We start from the raw sequence: 19,601 nt of genomic DNA on the forward strand, positions 1-19,601 counted from the left end.
AGCACGTATCCACAAATTAGTTAGATCCGCTTGTTTGAACTCCAGTTGTATGCATCCTTCTTGTCCGTTTCGTCCTTCTAGGCGCTTCACGTTAGAAATTCCTTCTTGGCTTACATTTAAGTTTTCGGCTAACTTGCTCGATAATTCATTGAGGTCTTCATTAGGAAGGTACGGAATGTTGGTAACTTCTATGACGCTGTTTAGAGGTTGCTGTTCAATAGAACGCACATGTTGTTTTAATGCATTTATTTCTAGATCGAGGTGACATTTTTCGTTTTTGAGGTTAGTATATTTTTTTTCTAACTCTTTTATTTGTTTATTTTGGTTTTCAACAGTTTTCGTTAATTCATCGATTTTGTCACAACAGAAGCTTAGGGATGTTTCTATAGGCTGAAGCTCCTTCTTAAGTATTCTTTTCATTTCTAGTGTAATATCTTTTAGGAATTTATTAGTGTCTAGGGTACAACTATTACCTTGGTTCGCTTCCGAAATAGTATCATCTTCTTCCTCCTCCAGTGGTATTATAAAAGACGATTTTTTGTGAGGTGAGTTAAGTTGACATTCCTCACAAGTCCACTCCAGGCTCCCGGCGTTACGTAAGGCAGAGAGTTGTTTTGAGGATAATCCAGTACATACTTGGGTAGCATGAACAATTTTTCCGCATTTACTACATTCTAAACCAGGCGTTCTTTTTGTTAATCCCTTATTACAATTATCACACTTTGACATTGTCGGGTAGTTATTGCACGAGAAATAGTTATGCACAACAAAACCGGTTAACGCAGCGGCGCGTACGCGACTGACATATTCTGGCTGTATACAAAATTTCGTCAAAACATACAAACTTTCCCATTTATAATATTAGTGTGATGACACAAAGGAATATAGAAGCTTTCTGCAAGTATAAGAATTTGTGAAATTGATCAGTTATTTCGTAATTTCATTAGATACAAGAAAACTGGACAAAAAACCGTTTACCGTTTACAATATTGTTGTATAAATACAAGAAAAAATCAGGAACTACTGGTCTTAATAATAAAATTATTTTGTTTCAAGTAATCTTATTAAGGAACGCATAAGCTATAATAGTATATAACGCATGACCATCATTAGCAGCTTTGGAAAGTAGACGAAGTTGATAGTATAATGATTTTGTTTCAGGTACACATTGACGTAGTTGTAAAGATTCAGGATAAAACTGTATACGCGACACACGTAAATCAGACACGGTTTAACAGCTGGAACGGTGATGACAGTAAGTAATCCTGTCCTAGCCTACTTACTATTATCCTATCCTAGGTCCTATTAACTTATCTCACCGTCTATTATACTGACCCACTTCCTATTATCTTATACTAGTTATATCTTATCTTAGTCTATTATCCTATTCTAGTTCCTATCATCCTATCTCATTTTCTATTATCCTATCCTAGTTCCTATCATCCTATCCCACTCATGGTTAATATTATGAACGATTGAAATTGATAAAACTCCTTTTATACTGCAAGGGTTCTTAATATCTAAGAATCTTAATATCTCATGATATTTTTTGCAAAATAAATTATTGTTTATTTAGACACACCATATCCGTGATAGACATTTAAGCGTGATTGTTAAAGTCATATGTTTGTGAATTCTAGTGGCCAAATCAATAATGGAGTTTCTAAGATTCGGAAGTCACATAAACCAACAAATGGTGTACTACCCTACCCAAATGGAAATAAACCTGCCCAGTGATCTAGGTAAGAAATAAATGGTTAATGAAATAATATTACAAAATATAGAAAAGAGGCACAATTATAATTTAACCCTCGGACGAATATAACAATTGCGAGAGGTTGTAAGTTTTTAATATCTTCGTATTTACAATCAAACTAAAATTAAGTATAAATTGAAACAATTGGCGTCCTTATTCCTCTTGCACACGATCTCTGAATTGGGTCTTAGTAATGTCAAAACTTGAGCTCAATCTATGCAGACTTTTGCCAATTCAACAACCTTTGCATATTAACTATACAGTTAAAACTAAAAAACAATAATATAATCTTAATTTAACTGAATTTTACTTCTAGACAATATAAACACACACATTTGACCGCCTCCCTAACTAACAGTGGTTAACACGTGAGCGTAGAACTGAAGGATCCTGGGCTCGATTCTCCGTAGGGCCTTATAAAAAACATGTTTCTGGCAGGACACAGAAGGCTGACCTACTTGTCCATAAAGAAAATCTGCCCCACACTCCACTAGGGGACTTGGGACTTCACTATAAACGCAACTGCTGAAAGCTTGCATCAGTTTTTTGTATCCACAGGTACACCAGTAAGACTTCAAACATTAAACATGGCGTTCACATCGGTACGCGGTAACCTCACAGCACCTCCTGATCCAACTCTGGATCTTGACTGGGAGAATGATTTGCATATACGGTTAGTTCTGTCACCATCATCATCATCATCATCATCATTACCTTCATTATCACCAGTAATATACAAGGTATATAAGAAACTAGACACCATCGGGGCAGCCTGTATCTGACAGACGTTTGGAAAAAGTAACATCTTTGCAATACATATCGAGGTATATTCTATTCTTCATTATAGTAACGAAAAAGAATTTATTAATTGTACAGATCACGATTTTTTGACACTTCATTTGGAGCTGGATAGTTAGATTATGATCGATCTGTTTTAATAATCTGATAGCGACATACGAGACCGTGTACACGGTACAGTGGTTAACACGTGTTCGTAGAACCGAGGTGTCTCTGGTTTGATTCCCGGTTGGGAACAAACCAAGAACTGTTTCGGTCTGGCAGGCTATTTGTCCATAGGCCATAATGATAATCGATCAATGAAACAGATGTATATCATCTGCTCCATATTCCACTAGTGGACGCGGGAATTCATTTTTCTACGTTAAATTTTTTTATAATTCATTAATGGCAAATTAAGAATGTTTATTATGAGATGGTGAACCGATAAATTAATAAATGTTATTAAGGATGAATATGTGGTGACCCTGGTGCGTTCCATTGGTGATCCCGGGATACCTGCTGCTATGCTTTGAGTTTGGCCACGGCGAGAACCTAATTTAATGGATGCATATGTTCCTAGGTTTCAAGGCACCCAAGTGACTTCTATATCCACAACGGCACCACTCTTGCAATCAGAACACGCAGCAAGAGTCCAGAGATCAGTGGTGGCTCACCTGCCAATCAAGTTCAATGTCACATGTCAGTCTTCTACGCGATCAGTGGCGTGAGTAGACTGCTTTTAATTTGTAATTCTTAAGGTACAACATATATATCATCTGTAGGTTTACATCATTCAAGAAAATATCCTATATGACCACGATGAAAGCTCTTCCTTTTAAGTGGGGAAATCTTGCATAGATATCCACAGCCCCCGAGGAAGTAGCTGTAGTTTATGACGGATTTCTACCGACTAAAACCCTACAGTATTCCGTCGAGCCGCTTTAGTGATAGGTGCTGGTTACTTTTCGTATTGCAAAAACAAATTCTAATGATACCGAACCGTGATGTGTTATAGCAGTACGAATTCTGGTCCTATCCTACTAATATTATAAATGCGAAAGTTTGTGAGGATGGATGTACGTATGTTTGTTACTCTTTCACGCAAAAACTACTGAACCGATTGCAATAAAATTTGATACGTCGATAGCTGGATAACTGTAATCACACATAGGTGACTTTATATCCCGATATTAGTACCTAAACGCGGGACACAGCTAGTGTGTAATAAAGACAGAGCTACATCATCTATTGCCATCACTGTCCTACACTGAAATTAGTACCTACTGTTCTCAAACGTCACGGGCGTTCAGTTCACGGATAAAAAGAATAAGGGTTTAAATAGACATAATTGATCAGTAAGTTAAATTTGTTCTCAGTTTAACCCTGATCTTTAAATAAAACTTTGGTGAACTACCGTTAAAAAAATCATATTAGTGAATTATTTTTGTTTTAATAACCAGAAAACCGGCGTGAAATAATAGCATGCTATTGTGTTTTGTACGGTGAGTGGGGGAGCTAGAGGCCCATATCATTTTCCTTACCCTTCCCAGTTATTTCCTTTATTCCTCTCATCAATATTTTCCTAATCTCTTCCTAATTGAAGTCGGCAATCCATTTGTAGAAGCGAAAGATCTGAAATTGACCTTACGCCTCTCCAAATGTTCATGGGCGGTGGTAGCGCTCACTATCAGGCGACCCACCAGCTCCATTGCCGAGTATGACATAAACAAAACCTTTTAAACTCTAAATTAAGCCTTGAGTGATCCTCATTAAAGACATAAGGAATTGATATAAGCTTTGTTTTCAGTTTAACTTGGCTGAACCCGTTTGCTCAAAGGGCAGGAATAGCTATGCACTCCAGGGTTCAAATAACAATGGACTCGAAGTCAGGACGCGACGCTTATACTGTGACATCTAAACCTATATCTAATGTAAGTTATTTAACTACGTGAATGTAGAAGTGGAGCACGCTTCGGCAGGAATTGGGCCAGCTCCCCCCGGGGAAGTACCCCACAGAAAACCGGCGTGAAATAGTAACATGCTACTGTGTTTCGTACGGTGAGTAGGGGAGCCGGAGGCCTTTTTCTCACCCTGCCCAGTTCATTCCTTATTTCCATTTGCCAATCCATTCCTTATTCCCCTTAAAAGCGGGCAGCGCATTTGCACGGATTCTACTTCTCCGAATGATTATGGGCGGTCCGGCCTCAACAGACCGCACTAGCGAAATAAGCGAACTTAACTTTTTTTTTATATATATCTTAAATCCTTTCCACTTATTCTACTGTCCTACTTCCTACTAATCCTACTAATATTATAAATGCGCAAGTTTGTAAGGATATGTGTGTGTGTTTGTTGCTCTTTCATGCAAAAACTGCTGAACCGATTGCAATGACATTTGGTACATAGATAGCTGGACAACTGGAATAACATATAGGCAACTTTTTATCCCGATATTCCTACGGGATATGGACTTACGCGAGTGAAACCGCGGGGCGTAGCTAGTCTTCACTACACTAATATTATAAAGAGAAAAGATTTGATTGGATATATTGTATTGGCTCCAAGTCTATTGAATCGATTACAAAAAAGAAATATCAATAGAAGGTGACGTTACCTGTAAGTGTCATAGTCATATAGTCATCATTTTATTATTTTTTAACCCGTGGCTCGTTATTATTGGAGCTACATATAATTTTCGATGGTTCACAATTACGTTTTAATTATAGGTAAACGAAAAGGGAATTTTCTTCGACTGTGAGCAGCAAACATCAGGTTCTGAAGTCATTGAGAAGTATATTATGTCGAAAATCATCAACTATGAGTAAGTACTCGGGAATGAAGAACCTTTTATCCGTTGTTAAATGCGATTTATTTGTTACCGAAGTCAAATCTTATATCTTCAGATTGGCTTGATATACCTACTTATTACGTTTAAAATTTTATTCTTTATCAACTTAATAATACGGGAGGTAATCAATTCGACTGTATGTTTTTGTTGTCTTTGTTACTTCATAACTTTTACTGGATGAACCGATTTTGATGATTCTTTTTTCATTTGAAAGCTGCCTTCCATGTGTTCCCATTTCAATTTGGGCTAATTCAATGATGGTTGTTAAAAAAATTCTAGAAAATAAAAGAAGTAGCGAAAAAGCTCTGCTCTCGATCACTCTTCTTAAATAAATCTTTCTTTACAGTACACCCTACTCCCAGAAGACGATTCTAGATACGATTCACCAATTGACCCCCCTACCCGGATGTGGTCTGATCCTCCCCCCCACAAGACAGGAGCAGGGCGGGGATGAGGTTATACGAGTGAAATTCACATTAGGAAACGTATCTTTGGAAAGGATTGACCGGGTTGAAGCCAACTTTGGTGTAGTGTTGAGTTATTACAGGTAAGTTCTTAATTAATCATCTTCTGTCCAGTTTAGCTCTTCTATTAGATAAAAATAAAAATCATGTGTGAAATTATATCATCAGGGATCAGGCTCCTTTACATTATCATCATCAGCCTATATTGTTTCCACTGCTGGGACACAGGGCTCTTATAAGTGTTCAGGCCATAATCCACCACGCTGGTCAAGTGCGGGTTGGCAGATGTCACATGTCGTCAAAATTGATTGATTCTTGGACATGCCAGTTTCCTCACGATGTTTTCGTTCACCTATAAACTATTAAAATTTGACAAAGTATTATATAGATATTAGATATTATAAAGGAGAAAAAAGGGACAAGAAATTTAATAGCTAGTTTTGGGGGAATACTATATGGGAAAATGGTTATAGACATGGAAAATTACATATTTTTTAATATCATTGCTGACCTTAGTGCTGGTGGGTTGCCTGAGTAGCGCTTCCATCCCCCATGAACATTATCAGAGGCTCAAGGCCTTTCGAAGGCGAAATGCACCTATTCAAATGGATTGCCGTTTTTTAAAATAATTTGGGGTAATGAAAAGCCTACTCACCTCCAGTTCCCCCACTCACCACATAAAGAATTTTCAGGAGGTTGTGTTGTGTTATAATTTTATGTTCTATTTCAGTCTGGATGAAAAGAATGTGTTTTTGAAAATCGACTCAAACACTAAGGTGCGAAGCGCCGGCCGCAACGTGTCTGTGGAATGGCATTTGTATGTGAAACAACCCCACGCGGCTGACCCTAAGAGAACCCATTGGAAGGTATTTTCAGATATACTAATTTCATCTTGCTTTTAAACTTATTTCCCGTCCTGCCTATACTTTCATTATACTTGTTACCTTTTGCCCGGGTTGTCTGGGTGAGACCACTTCTAAGTGATAGGGCCGCCCAACAAATAGTACTCTTTTCTCGTATACCCTCTTTTTTTAAAGTTTTTTTTTTGTACTCTTTAACAAAAGAGTAAACAAATAAAGTAAATAGATAATTTCAAATCATCATCATCATCATCATCAGTCCATATATGTTCCTACTGCTGGGACACAGGCCTCCTATGAGGGTTTTCAAATGCGATTTTAAAATTTTTCGGTCTTATCCCTACATAGCGATTTCTTCCAGACAACCGGTTTTATTTGAATGCTGGTATCTTGTTATCGTTTTCGTGTTTGGTGTAAGTTCTGAGAATTTTTGGGGCAAGTTCTTTGTTAAGAAAAATTATTTCTTAATCTTTTAAGTATTATGTAAATCTATAGGTGCTATTGCTATGCAATATGATTTTGAGTGTTTGTTTACACGCGTTTATCTCGGGAACTACTACTGCGAATTGTAAAATTATTTTTATAAACGATAGTCATTAAAGGAATAATATGACTATATAACGTTACGCTGTGATCTTTAGGATTGATGAATTAAAGAGAATAGAAATGATTTTTTTTAAACAACAAATTGTTCCCGCGTTCAAATTGTCAGACCTAGACCAGTCTTAAATGGGTGATCCCATTTAAGTCTGGTCTAGGTCTATCTAGTCTTGGGAGGTACCAGCCAATCAACAGAAAAGACTCATAGAAATCGATTTTCCCAATAAAAAGTATTGAGATGACAAACACACAAAAATACAGTCAAATTAATAACGTTCATCTTTTTATGAAGTCGGTTGAAAATGTTGCACACGCGGGTAAATATCAAATTATAAATTAATCTCTTTTCAGCTCTGCTACAAAGAGGATGACGTCAGTCACGCACCAGCAGACGAAGACATCACCACCACGCCTTCAGCTTTCGAGGGCAGAACCACCATCACCTACCGTTCATCGGACAAATTCATCAGCTGTTCCACTGATGACAGCTCCAGCATATCCATACGTTACACGGGAGCCCCGAAGTATGTTCAGGGGAGTTTGGAAAGGAGAGTGGACTTACAAGTCATGGGACAAAAGGTATGTGTATCTGCCTGCACCCTTTGCCTTACCTTTCCCTAAAGGAAAGGATCCTTTACTTTCTCCTCCTCCCTTTGTCCTCTCCTCTCCTTAATCTTTCTTTATCCTTTTAAAATAATTCGCAGAGACGCAAGGCCTCTGCAAAAGGTCTGTCGCTTCTGCTAATGTTCATGGGCGGTGGGAGTTCTTACCATCAGACGACTCACCAGCTCCTTCACCGACTGTGACATAAAAATGCTTCAGTGGTTTTTTTTTTAAACATTTTTCCAATTCCAATTTCAGCTTCAAGATTTCGATTTGCTGCCGAAGCTAGGTCTTATGGGAGGCACTCCGGCTGGTCAGTTCCTAGGAAGTCTAGACAAAGACTCCATTAATGCAACAGCTGTTATAAAGGTACAATTTATTCTATATTAAAGGCTAAATTAACCGACTACAAAAAAATACTTCGCTTGGATTCTTTTCATTGTAAGCTCGCGCTTCTTATTCTTTGTACTATATTATACTAACTGCGCCCCGCGGTTTCACACGCATAAGTCTGTATCCCGTAGGAATATCGGTATAAAAACTTGCCTATATGTTATTCCAGTTGCCCAGCTGTCTACGTACCAAATTTCATTGCAATCGGTTCAGTTGTATTTGCGTGAAAGAGCAACACACACACACACACACATCCTTACAAACTTGAGCATTTATAATATTATTAGTAACGATCACATTTAAATAGGGCTATTTAATTGTGATCGTTTGTAATGCTATTTATTTAATAAACTTTGTCTTGGTTTTACATTTGTCCTATGTATGTTTGCAATGGATTTAATCAAAAATGAAAAAAAATGAACCGGATATGAAAAATTTATTGCATAATTTTTTCTGTTTTCAAGACGCATGGCAGCAGATTCAGCTGTGGATATTAAACCCAACTTTCCATACTCTTAGTTATACTTCGTGTGTAGACTCTGTGATTTCTTATCATAGAGTATACTATTATATTATGTTTATAAACCTTTATTGTTTTCGCTGCCTCACCACAAACTTTTGTATTTGGTGAAATTTTCCGGAAACTGATGATTAATTCCGAGGGCGGGGCACCTGGTGATCTGTGATACCGGCTAACACCCATTTCGGACACCAGCACCTCCAACTCTAGCTAATTTTTGATAATTTTTTATGTATGTAAACTGTGCAGTCATTGTGAAGAGAAACAAATAAACGAATTAATTGATTTGTGATTTCAAAATTCCATGAGTATTTAGTTTCCATATATTACCTATATTATATTATACATATATAATAATAATAAAAAAATCGTTTTTCTTTTCAATTAAGTAGACATAAAATGTTATGTAACATTGTTTTAAGGGAGAAGCTACCGACAACCGAAACACAGTTCCCAACTAGTTCGGTAGTCAATGGGTCGTATAAAAGTTGTACATACTTTATTTTATGTCAATAAATATTTATTATTGATGTGAAACATCTATAGCCGCACGTAAAACCGATTTCTGGCTGGCTTTCGCTGTCATCGTTATCTGGAAAATATCGTAATATTTTATTTTATCATTATGACATGTTTAGTTCCTATCACAATATGTACTTTTCTGCATATTACTTTTACAAAATAATGTCGATGTTTCACATCTGCAGGCGTCCCGTGACGGCCCACATTTTTTATTATTATTATATATGTTATATATCACAGGCTTTATTCATTTCAGGAGAGAAACGGAGTAGCGTCTTTGGTAGTGAACCAGGGGCCAGAAATGCAATTCAAATCGGATAACATAGCGACTCTACTAGACAGTTTAACTGCTATGCAAATCATGAAGAAATTTGGGATATATAGTACGTATACATACATACATACATACATACATACATACATACATACATACATACGTAGATACATATATATTCCATAAAAAAAGTGAAGTCCCGTGTCCCCTACTGGGGTATGGGGCAGATGATATGCATCTGTTTCACTGATCGATTTTCTGTATGGACAAGTAGGTGATCAGCCTTCTGTGTCCTGCCAGACCGAGACATTTTTTTTTTGTGCGCCGGGATTCGAACCCAGGACCCCTTGGTCTTACGCTCACGCGTTAACCACTGTACCAAGGAGGCGGTCTACATATATTCCATGCTTACATATATATTATGTGAGTTATTGTAGTTATTACGTGTATTAGTAAAAAAATGTTTTGAATTATTGATATTAAACGAAATACGATTACGCGATATAGAGTTGCGCATCATCATCATCAGCCCATACATGTTCCCACTGCTGGGACACAGGCTTCCTGTGAGGGTTCAGGCTATGATCCACCACGCTGATCAAGTGCGGGTTGGCAGATGTCACATGTCGTCGAACTTTTGATTCTTGGACATGCAGGTTTCCTCACGATGTTTTCCTTCACCGTTTTCAAGCAGTGGTGATGTTATCCACATGTGCAGATAAATTGAAAAATCAATTTATTTCCTGCACGCTCGCCCGGTCTCGAACCCCGACTTATCGATTTTGAAGTCCGAAGTTCTCACCACTGAGCCACCACTTTTGTGCGTTGCGCATAGTCAAATATAAACCTGCATGGCTTCCGTTCTCGTTGGATATCCGGGATAAAACATACCCTATGTTCTTTCTCAGGTACTTAACTATCATGGTACCAAATTTTATCTAAATTGGTTCTGTAGTTTAGGCGTGAAAGCGAAAGGCAGACGGAGTTAATTTTGCAATACAATATTCGGTAGGGATGATACATGTGTTTAAAAGTATTTTCTTTATAAAAGTGTTTCAATTACAAACTAGATGGCACTGTGACAAATCCTACAATATGATATAGTATTATTTGTTAAAATAAAAATTAAAAATTTTATTTAATTTTTAGTTTTTATAGCATTGAAATGCTTTATAAATGAGAAATTTTGAAAGAATAGAAAAAATTTCATCACGAGGCAGGATTCGAACCTGCGTTTCTTGCCTAACCGTAGCAACGCCTAGCCTCTCGGCCACCCGTGATCCTGCCACAGTAATCGAATTTCTTCTACTCTTTCGGTTTCATGTGCCTAAGGGGCACCCCACGCCATCTATTGAGATGATTAAGAACCATCACAACCAATACGAAACATTATTTCAATGATTACAATATTGTATCGATGAAACGCGGCCTTTGTTATATTTAATTTTTAGCTTTGTTAAATAAATTTGATTTATATGTATACATGAGAATGTTATACGTATTTGTGTTATGTATTTGTGTATGTGCATATGTATATATTATATTATGTATATGTTGTAAGTTATTTTTCTATTTTGTTTCTCGACCCGCCAGTACTCAATTAATGCTTGTTACCTTTTGCCCGGGTTGCCTGGAAGAGATCACTTCTGAGTGATAAGGCCGCCCAACAAATTGTACTCTTCATCTTTTTTTTTAATTGTTATTAATATATGTATATATTTATAAGTTTCTTGTACAATTTTTGTTAAAGAGTAATAAATAAATAAAATAAATAAAAATCACGTAACTATTTGAAATATAATTAAAGGAGCGATTCGCACTTATATGACTACCTTTTCCCGCGGCTTCGCACGAGTTAATTCGGAGAAGATTCTATTAATCTTGTAAAACTTGTGAATTTACAATTATAACAACACAATACAACAATAAAAATTAAAAAAAAAACAACAACATATTATAATTAAATATAATAAAATTCTCTTGTCACAATGTAAGTTACCATGCTCCTCCGAAACGGCTGTATCGATTCTCATAAAACGTTGTGTGCATATCGGGTAGGTCTTAGAATCGGCCAACGTATTTTTTCATACCCCTAAATGATAAGAGCGAGGCGGATTAGTGTTTGCGGGGTCTGCTAGTTGAATGGAATTTTAAGGTTGTGATGTTGGAGTTAAATTTCTAATTCAGTTACATGTTTTCAGATAAATTCTGTTTCTTATAGCCTATATTTTTCAGGGGAATGCAGACTTCAAGGTCTCACAGTACAGACTCTGTCTGGGAGCGTAGAACAGTTGCGGCCGATGCATTGCGCTGATAACTTGGTGCTTGCTGACTGCTCTGCCGCACCTAGGTATTCGGGTTCATTATTAACTGATGATGAAATTTTAAACAATTATTTTTTGTCATTTATCGGGAACGCTTTGGAATGAATGGGACCAAGTATCTCCGGGGAAGGTACCACAATCCCGGAGAAGATGGACGTGATATAGAAGCATACTATGTTTGAACAACGTTTGTATGTGTGGGTGTGTTTGTTGCTCTTTCACGTAAAAACTACCGAACCGATTGCAATGAAATTTGGTACGTAGACAACTGGACAATTGGAATAACATATAGGCAACTTTTTGTCCCGATATTCCTACGGGATACGGACTTACGCGGGTGAAACCACGGGGCGCAGCTAGTATTATAAATGGGAAAGTTTGTAAGGATATGTGTGTGTGTTTGTTGCTCTTTCACGCAAAAACTACCGAACCGATTGCAATGAAATTTGATACGTATATAGCCGAACAACTGGAATAACATAAAAGTTACATTTTATCCCGATATTCCTACGGGATACGGACTTCCGCGAGTGAAACCGCGGGGCGCAGCTAGTATACATATATAGTGATAAATCGCCGTTTAATTTCAGCTTCGTAATTCTTCGTCAAAAAGACGGTGGTATCAAAATGTATGATGCTGATCACAGTGCAGCTGGCAATGGGAGCGCCTCCGAGTCCCCGTAAGTCTCTATTAATCATTATCATCACCATATTCATCACCATGAGTTCATACGTGTCCCCAGTGCAGGGACACAGGCCTCTTCCTACTTATTATAATAAACGCATAGGTTTGTAAGCATGGATGGATGTTTATATGTATATTTCTGTGTATGTGGGTGTGATGTGATGTGTGGGTGTGTGAACGTTTTTAATTGATTTACTTGTTACTGTTTTGTACGTGTGCAGTTTTCGTTTTTTTAAATGGCAATAAATGCATTTTTTTCTTTCTTTAATCGTATTCACGTATGTATGCGTGCGAGCGAGCATGTGTGTGAGTATTCACTTTCTTATTATTATGTTCTTGAGCTTTCGTGTGTGTTTCTTTATCCCTATTTATACGTGTTTGTGTGCGTAGAATGAGGAGTCGCCTTAATCTCTGCGATAACTGTTTGTATTATAACATTATATTCACTTTCAGCTTGATTCCCATCAGCGATGGTGTCAGGGTGGCATCGGAATCCACCGGTGTGCTGATATATAAGAAATTCAATGAAACCGTGATACTAGTGCCCTTCGCGTACATGGACTCGGTTTGCGGAGAGTGTTTAGGGCAGGAGTATAGTAATTGTTGACGATTTGTATCCAATAGCTAATATCTTGGATCGTTAAAGGCATCTAGATATATAACTAGGATTACAAGGCTTTATATTTAAATGCCGCAAGGGGCTGTCGTAAATTACGTCACACATTAGGGTTTCTAACCCCCGCTCTATTTGTAACAGGGGTTTCTTACTCCCCCTCTATATGTAATAGACTGGTCGCATTTTAACAAGCCCCCATCCCTAATGTGACGTCACATATATCTAGTTTTAAGATGGTATATATATAGTTACAAAATCCAAGGGAAAGAAGCAGTTTTCATTGTTACATCGAATTCATTCTTTAAGAAAAAAGATATTGCCCGATTTTAAGGGATAAAAGATAACGAGAGGATTACGGGAATAAAGGCATGGAGTGGGTAGGGTGAGGAAAAGTACACGGGCCTCTGTCTCCCCCACTTACCAAACGGAACAGTAGCATGCTGCTATTTCACGCCGGACTTCTGTGGGGGCGTGGTACTTCCCCAGTGCGAGCTGGCTCAATTCGTGCCGAAGCGTGCACATTGCTATTGCATTACTATCAAACTATCACACTTATATTAAAATGTAAAAATTGTTTGGATGATTGTCCGTTAAGCACGCTGACTCTACTGTACGGATTTTGATGAAATTTGGTTTACAGACAGGATATGAGCTGACTTGGGTGATAGGATACTTTTATCCCGATTAAATGCTCCCTTGGGATTAAGCAGGAACCTTGATATCCGGGCGGAGCCGGGACAAGCTATAAATGAATTGATTGGATATTTATAAATATTATGTGATAAAGGGGCAAGGGGCTAAATATTCACTTTTAAACTTTACAATTACATATTATTATAACATAAAATACAATAAAATATTAGCTATAAGATAATATTACTGTTATAAGATACAGATGTAAATAAATGTCTGAAATAATATGCCTGATGTCTGATGTTTTATTTATGAAACCATTTAGTTAAATAATCAATTTATCAATATTTTTTCTATTCTTTCAAAATTTCTTTTTTTTATTTATACTTTACTGTACTGGCATACATAACGCATCCTTAAAATAAATAACTTAATACTAAACTAGTACAGCAGGCGGACTTATTAACTGTGTAAAAGTAAAATATAAAGGAGGAGAACTAGTTATTTTTGTCGATTAATTGTTATATCATATAAATACTGATCCATGTTCTTGTTTATTAAAAGAGTAACTATTGAGTATCTTGGCGGTTCGTCTCGGTAGAAGCTACCTTCCAAATAGTTAAGTTAGTTTTAGTTAGTTAGTTCCAGGTAGTTTAAAAAATGTCTGAGTGAGTTTGAGTTTCCAAATTGATATCTCTTTTGTATGTGGGAGTAGAGCACGCTTTGTACGAATCGGGCCAGCTCGTACCGGGAAGTACCACACCCCTACAGAAGACTGGCATGAAGCATGCTGTTGTGTTTCCTACGATGTATGATGGAGCTGGAGGCCCGTGTCCATTTCCTGACCCTTTCCAGGCCATTCAATTTTTCGTCAATCCTTTACCTTAATTATTATTATTATTATTATCATCAGCCCATACACGTTCCCACTGCTGGGAGACAGGCCTCCTATGAGGGTTCAGGCCATAATCCACCACGCTGGCCAAGTACGGGTTGGCAGATGTCACATGTCGTCGAACTTTTGATTCTTGGACATGCCGGTTTCCTCACGATGTTTCCTTCACTGTTTTACGCAGTGGTGATGTTATGCACATGTGCAGATAAATTGAAAAATCAATTTACTTCCTGCACGCTCGCCCGGTCTCGAACCCCGACTTATCGATTTTTAAAGTCCGAGGTTCTCACCACTGAGCCACCACTGTTTTTGCCACCTTTCCTTTTTCCTTACCCCTAAAAAGCGGGCAGCGCATTCACAGAGGCACTGTCTCTGCGAATGTTCACGGGCGGTGGTGATCGCTTACCATCAGGCGAACCACCAGCTCAGTTGCCTGGTTATTGCATACAAAAATCTTCAAACTGAACACACGACTCGTTAATAAAAGGTTAACCATTGAACCCTTGCTCGCTAAGCTCGTAAACACAATTATTAATGCTCAATTAAGCAAGAGATGTAAATGAAACAACTTTGTGGAATCCTTTACTGTAATGATCAAACACATTACGTGATTCAGCTGAGAATAGGATAGATTTGGCGCCTTTTATGATGATATAGGTTTTAATTCAAACGAAATATAATCGTAGTTTGATGACATTTTATTTTTACCTCACATTATTAAAATTTGAGGTAAAAAAAGAATGTTATCAAAACGAAAATACAAAATTTTTTAAATGCGTTTATTTTAAACTAGCGCTCCGCCCCGACTTCGCCCGTGGTACATGTATAGCCTTCCTAAATAAATAGGCTATCTAACACTGAAAGAATTTTTCAAATCGGGCCAGCAGTTCCTGAGATTAGTGCGTTCAAACAAACGCACTCTTCATCTTTATAAATATTAGTATAGATGACATTTGAGAAATTACTTGTTTTGCTCAGTACCACAGAACAGATAAAGAAGGTTTTAAACTCATTTATGTCAATATGACGCGTTTTTTATAAATATATTTTTTACGTTTTCATAAAAAAGATCGCCGTTTTCAAAGATGTGTTAGAAATATGTCTTTGATAATGAAACTAGTTTTTTTAGTACTTCAAATTAAGTTATGTGTAATATTGTATCCTTATTAAAAAAGAAATTAATAAAAATTTAAAAACCCCGCCAGAATTTTATGTCGTCGGCCATCTTGAAGTAAAAAATTGACGTAGTCATTGATTTGATGCATTTATTGAGGAATTGTAAAAATATTTAATTCGACATTTTGTCACCGCCACCGATTTATTTAATCGATTGAACCGATTTAACCGATTAAACCGATTCAACCGATTTTCAATTTATCTCGCTAACATTTTAGAACGTAACTAGCTTTTAAATGAATAAATCCGTATTGAAATCGGCCTATTCGTTACAGAGCTATGGGTCGAGTAGTTCTTGCGATTAGCGCGTTCAAACCAACAAACAAACGGACAATTTCTTCAGCTGTATATTATCAGTATAGATTTCCAATACATTCTATACACCTGTGCATAATTTGAATAGAATCAAACCTCTGCCCAGCCGGGTGTACGTGCTTAGCTCATACCAATGATCAAAGAGGTCCTTTGAGTATGTTAATGTGTGTTTTAACTGAATTATTTTATAGCTTAGGAGTTTTGCGGTTTAAGAGCTTTAAATCAACATTAAAATTATGGAATAGCTATAACCCGCGGCGTTACTCGCGTGGTACCCGAGTAGAAAGTAGCCTATGTGATAATCCAGACTATAATCTATCTCTTTACCAAATTTCATCCAGATACGACATGTATTCGCGTGAAAAAGCAACAAACATCCATATACTTAACTTTCGCGTTTACAATATTAGTAGGACTAGCCCCCGCCTTTGCCCGTGCTACATAGATGGCCTAAATAACTCTATATAGATGAAGCTTTTTAATTGAATTTTTGACACTCGAATATTTTTAGAAATTAAGAAATTCTTAACGGATTTTAATCGCGATTTGTTCATTATATTATTAACCCGACGTTATTAAGTGTCCCCGTGACCACGCTCGCTGTAAAGTGTTTGAAACGTCGGGTTATATATAATCAATAAATCGCATTTAAAATCCGTTAAAAAGTTTTTAATTTCTAAATGTATAATACTCGCGTAAAATCAAACACAATAAAATACTATCACTTCAATAGTTTTTGTCTGAAACATTATAAAATACATAGAAAAAAAATTATTTAGATTTAATGGTTGGTGTATATGTCAAATGCTGCAGCTATGTGTTTTTTAATTTAATGACTTCTTTGCTTTTAAAATTATAATCATGTTTAAAACTTAAGGCATTGATATTTTATCGTGAGGCAGGATTCGAATTTTTCGCAGTCTTAAGGCTGTTTGATTGAAGTTATTATGTAACAGAAATTACAGATTTTTCTATAAAATCGTCCTTCGACACTTCTTAAATTAAGCAAAAGAAATTTATTTTTTCCTTATTAATTACGCTAAGAAATGAATAACCAATTTAAAAAAAAAGGCTACGGGTCTCCAGCTCTACTCTTACAGTGTGCAGCTCCGGAGGCGCATATCCTTTTCCTTACCCTTCCCGTTTGTAAAGATGTGTGTCTTTGTTGCTCTTTCACGCAAAAACTACTGAACCGATTGCAATGACATTTGGTACAAAGATAGCTGGACAACTGGAATAACGTATAGGCAACTTTATATACCGATATTCCTACGGGATACGGACTTACGCAGGTGAAATCGCGGGGCGCAGTTAGTTTACTATAAATCTTTAATGATATATCGTTTCAATTAACTAAATAATAATGCACACAAACTTACATATTGGTTGTTAATGAGAAATTTATAAAGGAGAAAAACTTTGATCACGTGGCGGCATTCGAACCCGCGGTTTTTGCCATGTCATATTACTGGTTTACAGGTCCTAAGTTAATAAAAGAACTAACTTGAAAGGCCTTTATTTACAAGGTAACTTAGCCACTAAGCTAGGTACAACTTTATTAACTTAAATAGAGACCAACTCTTTAGCAATTTGAAATTTCTAAATAAAACAATTAAGTAGAACAGTTATAATGAATGAAGTTTATCCTAATTTGTAATAATTTGCCTTTTTAAATCTATTTACAACTTAAAATTTTCAACCGAGTTCAAAAAAGGAGAGGATACCAGATCCTGTTTTGATTTTACTTTGTAAGCACAGAACTTTTAACTGGGTGAACCTGTTTTGGTAATTCTTATTTCAATTTGAAAGCTAACGCATACAGAGTTGTCTAAAATAAATTTGGTCTAGATGAACCACTTGAACGAAGATGGGGACTGCAACTAGTTAGTAATAAATGGGTATAGTTTATTTAATTATAAATAGTTTTGTATGTCAGTTAGTGAACTATAGTAGTATATATTTAAACACGAACATTCACTGAAACTATTTTTGAAATATAGGTTACTGATCACACCCATATAACACGGTCTAAAAATCAAAAGAAAAACTTAAAAAAAATACCTTAACAGATGTCTAATGAAAGCAGGCCTTTGTAAGATTAGATTATCCAAGTGTAAGGATGATCAAAGACTACACAGTATATGCACGATTGCGGCTCTAAGCCTATTATCTATGGTCGCTCTGACCAATCATTACTCGCGCTCGCCGCGTTCCATATTTAAATTGTGACGTAAAATTGACCATTCGAGCGTCGCCCGCCGCCCGGCCAACACGTCGTTTGATCGTTGGAGTGTTGATGGTTCTATTAAAAATTGTTAGCCATTGTTTATGGCGTGAATTTCCGACCTAGTTGTTTTATTTATGCGTTACCAGCTTATGCAGCTGTGGTTATGTGGTTTTTATAACAGCGTTCGCTTAGTGCGAGGTATTTATCCGTTCTTTATACAGAATGAAAATAATAATGCTATGAGCTTATTTTTTTATGATTACATTAAATATATTGAATTAATAAGAAAATGTTTATAATATTCATTGTTTCTGAAAAACTCAAAATTATTAATATATTATATGCTATTAGCACATAACTAATTCAACTAGATTTATTTTACGAGCGCTTTAAAATCGTAAAAATGCGTATGCTAAAATGTACCAACGATTCGAAAAGAAGTTTCTACAGAGAAGAGCTGAAAAGAATCTGTGTAGTTGCTCTTTTAAATTAAGTCTACTTAACATTTATTATTCATAATTTGGGATAATAATAATGCCAAAAAACTTTGCTGTGGTTTAATAACCAACGCTTAATAGCGACGGCCTTCCGTGGATTCTTTTCTTCTAGACTTCTGTGGAGTTAATGGATAAGGTTTTAATTTAAGGTGTACAGTAGTGTCAAAAGATGATGATGATGATTTTTGGCATTTGGAAGACGCTGAAAGGAGGAATAAGGGTTGCCATTGTAAAAACTCACAGTTGGCTTCCGACGAGAGAGCTTCTCAATACAAAATGGCCCAGACTTGTATCTTGAATTATTTGCATATAATTATAGATAGATTGTCTTAATGCTAACGCTACAAAGTGAGGCAAATAACAGATAAATAAAATGAGAGAATTAACTCAAAGAACCTACTACTGTCTAATAATATTAATAGCACCTACATTAATTGTATTGTTATATCGCAATTGGAAGCGGTAAGCTCCATGGACAGTTTTTAAAATAATATTTGTTTGGCAGTGAGAAATAAATTGTTTTTACAAAAATCGGACCGACTTTTATACATATTATTAAAGTGAAAAATCCTACTTCCTACTAATATTATTAATGCGAAAGTTTGTAAGGATG

At 36.4% G+C, this 19,601-nt stretch overlaps 1 protein-coding gene across 1 annotated transcript in view; it reads left to right on the top strand.

The window, feature by feature from the left end:
* Window positions 1-14,120, top strand: part of LOC119839054 — a 30,161-nt gene extending 16,041 nt beyond the window's left edge. Inside the window, exons 16-29 of the mRNA XM_038365227.1 lie at window positions 1,162-1,255; window positions 1,641-1,742; window positions 2,315-2,429; window positions 3,117-3,260; window positions 4,344-4,467; window positions 5,263-5,357; window positions 5,731-5,931; window positions 6,579-6,714; window positions 7,660-7,887; window positions 8,170-8,280; window positions 9,603-9,729; window positions 11,856-11,970; window positions 12,535-12,624; window positions 13,083-14,120. Coding sequence (XP_038221155.1) covers window positions 1,162-1,255; window positions 1,641-1,742; window positions 2,315-2,429; window positions 3,117-3,260; window positions 4,344-4,467; window positions 5,263-5,357; window positions 5,731-5,931; window positions 6,579-6,714; window positions 7,660-7,887; window positions 8,170-8,280; window positions 9,603-9,729; window positions 11,856-11,970; window positions 12,535-12,624; window positions 13,083-13,236 — 1,836 coding nt within the window. The 3' untranslated portion in view covers window positions 13,237-14,120. The remainder of the gene's footprint in view (window positions 1-1,161; window positions 1,256-1,640; window positions 1,743-2,314; window positions 2,430-3,116; window positions 3,261-4,343; window positions 4,468-5,262; window positions 5,358-5,730; window positions 5,932-6,578; window positions 6,715-7,659; window positions 7,888-8,169; window positions 8,281-9,602; window positions 9,730-11,855; window positions 11,971-12,534; window positions 12,625-13,082) is intronic.
* Window positions 14,121-19,601: the final 5,481 nt, after the last annotated feature.

This window comes from Zerene cesonia, unplaced genomic scaffold, assembly GCF_012273895.1.
Source record: "Zerene cesonia ecotype Mississippi unplaced genomic scaffold, Zerene_cesonia_1.1 Zces_u007, whole genome shotgun sequence".
NCBI classification, from domain to species: domain Eukaryota; kingdom Metazoa; phylum Arthropoda; class Insecta; order Lepidoptera; family Pieridae; genus Zerene; species Zerene cesonia.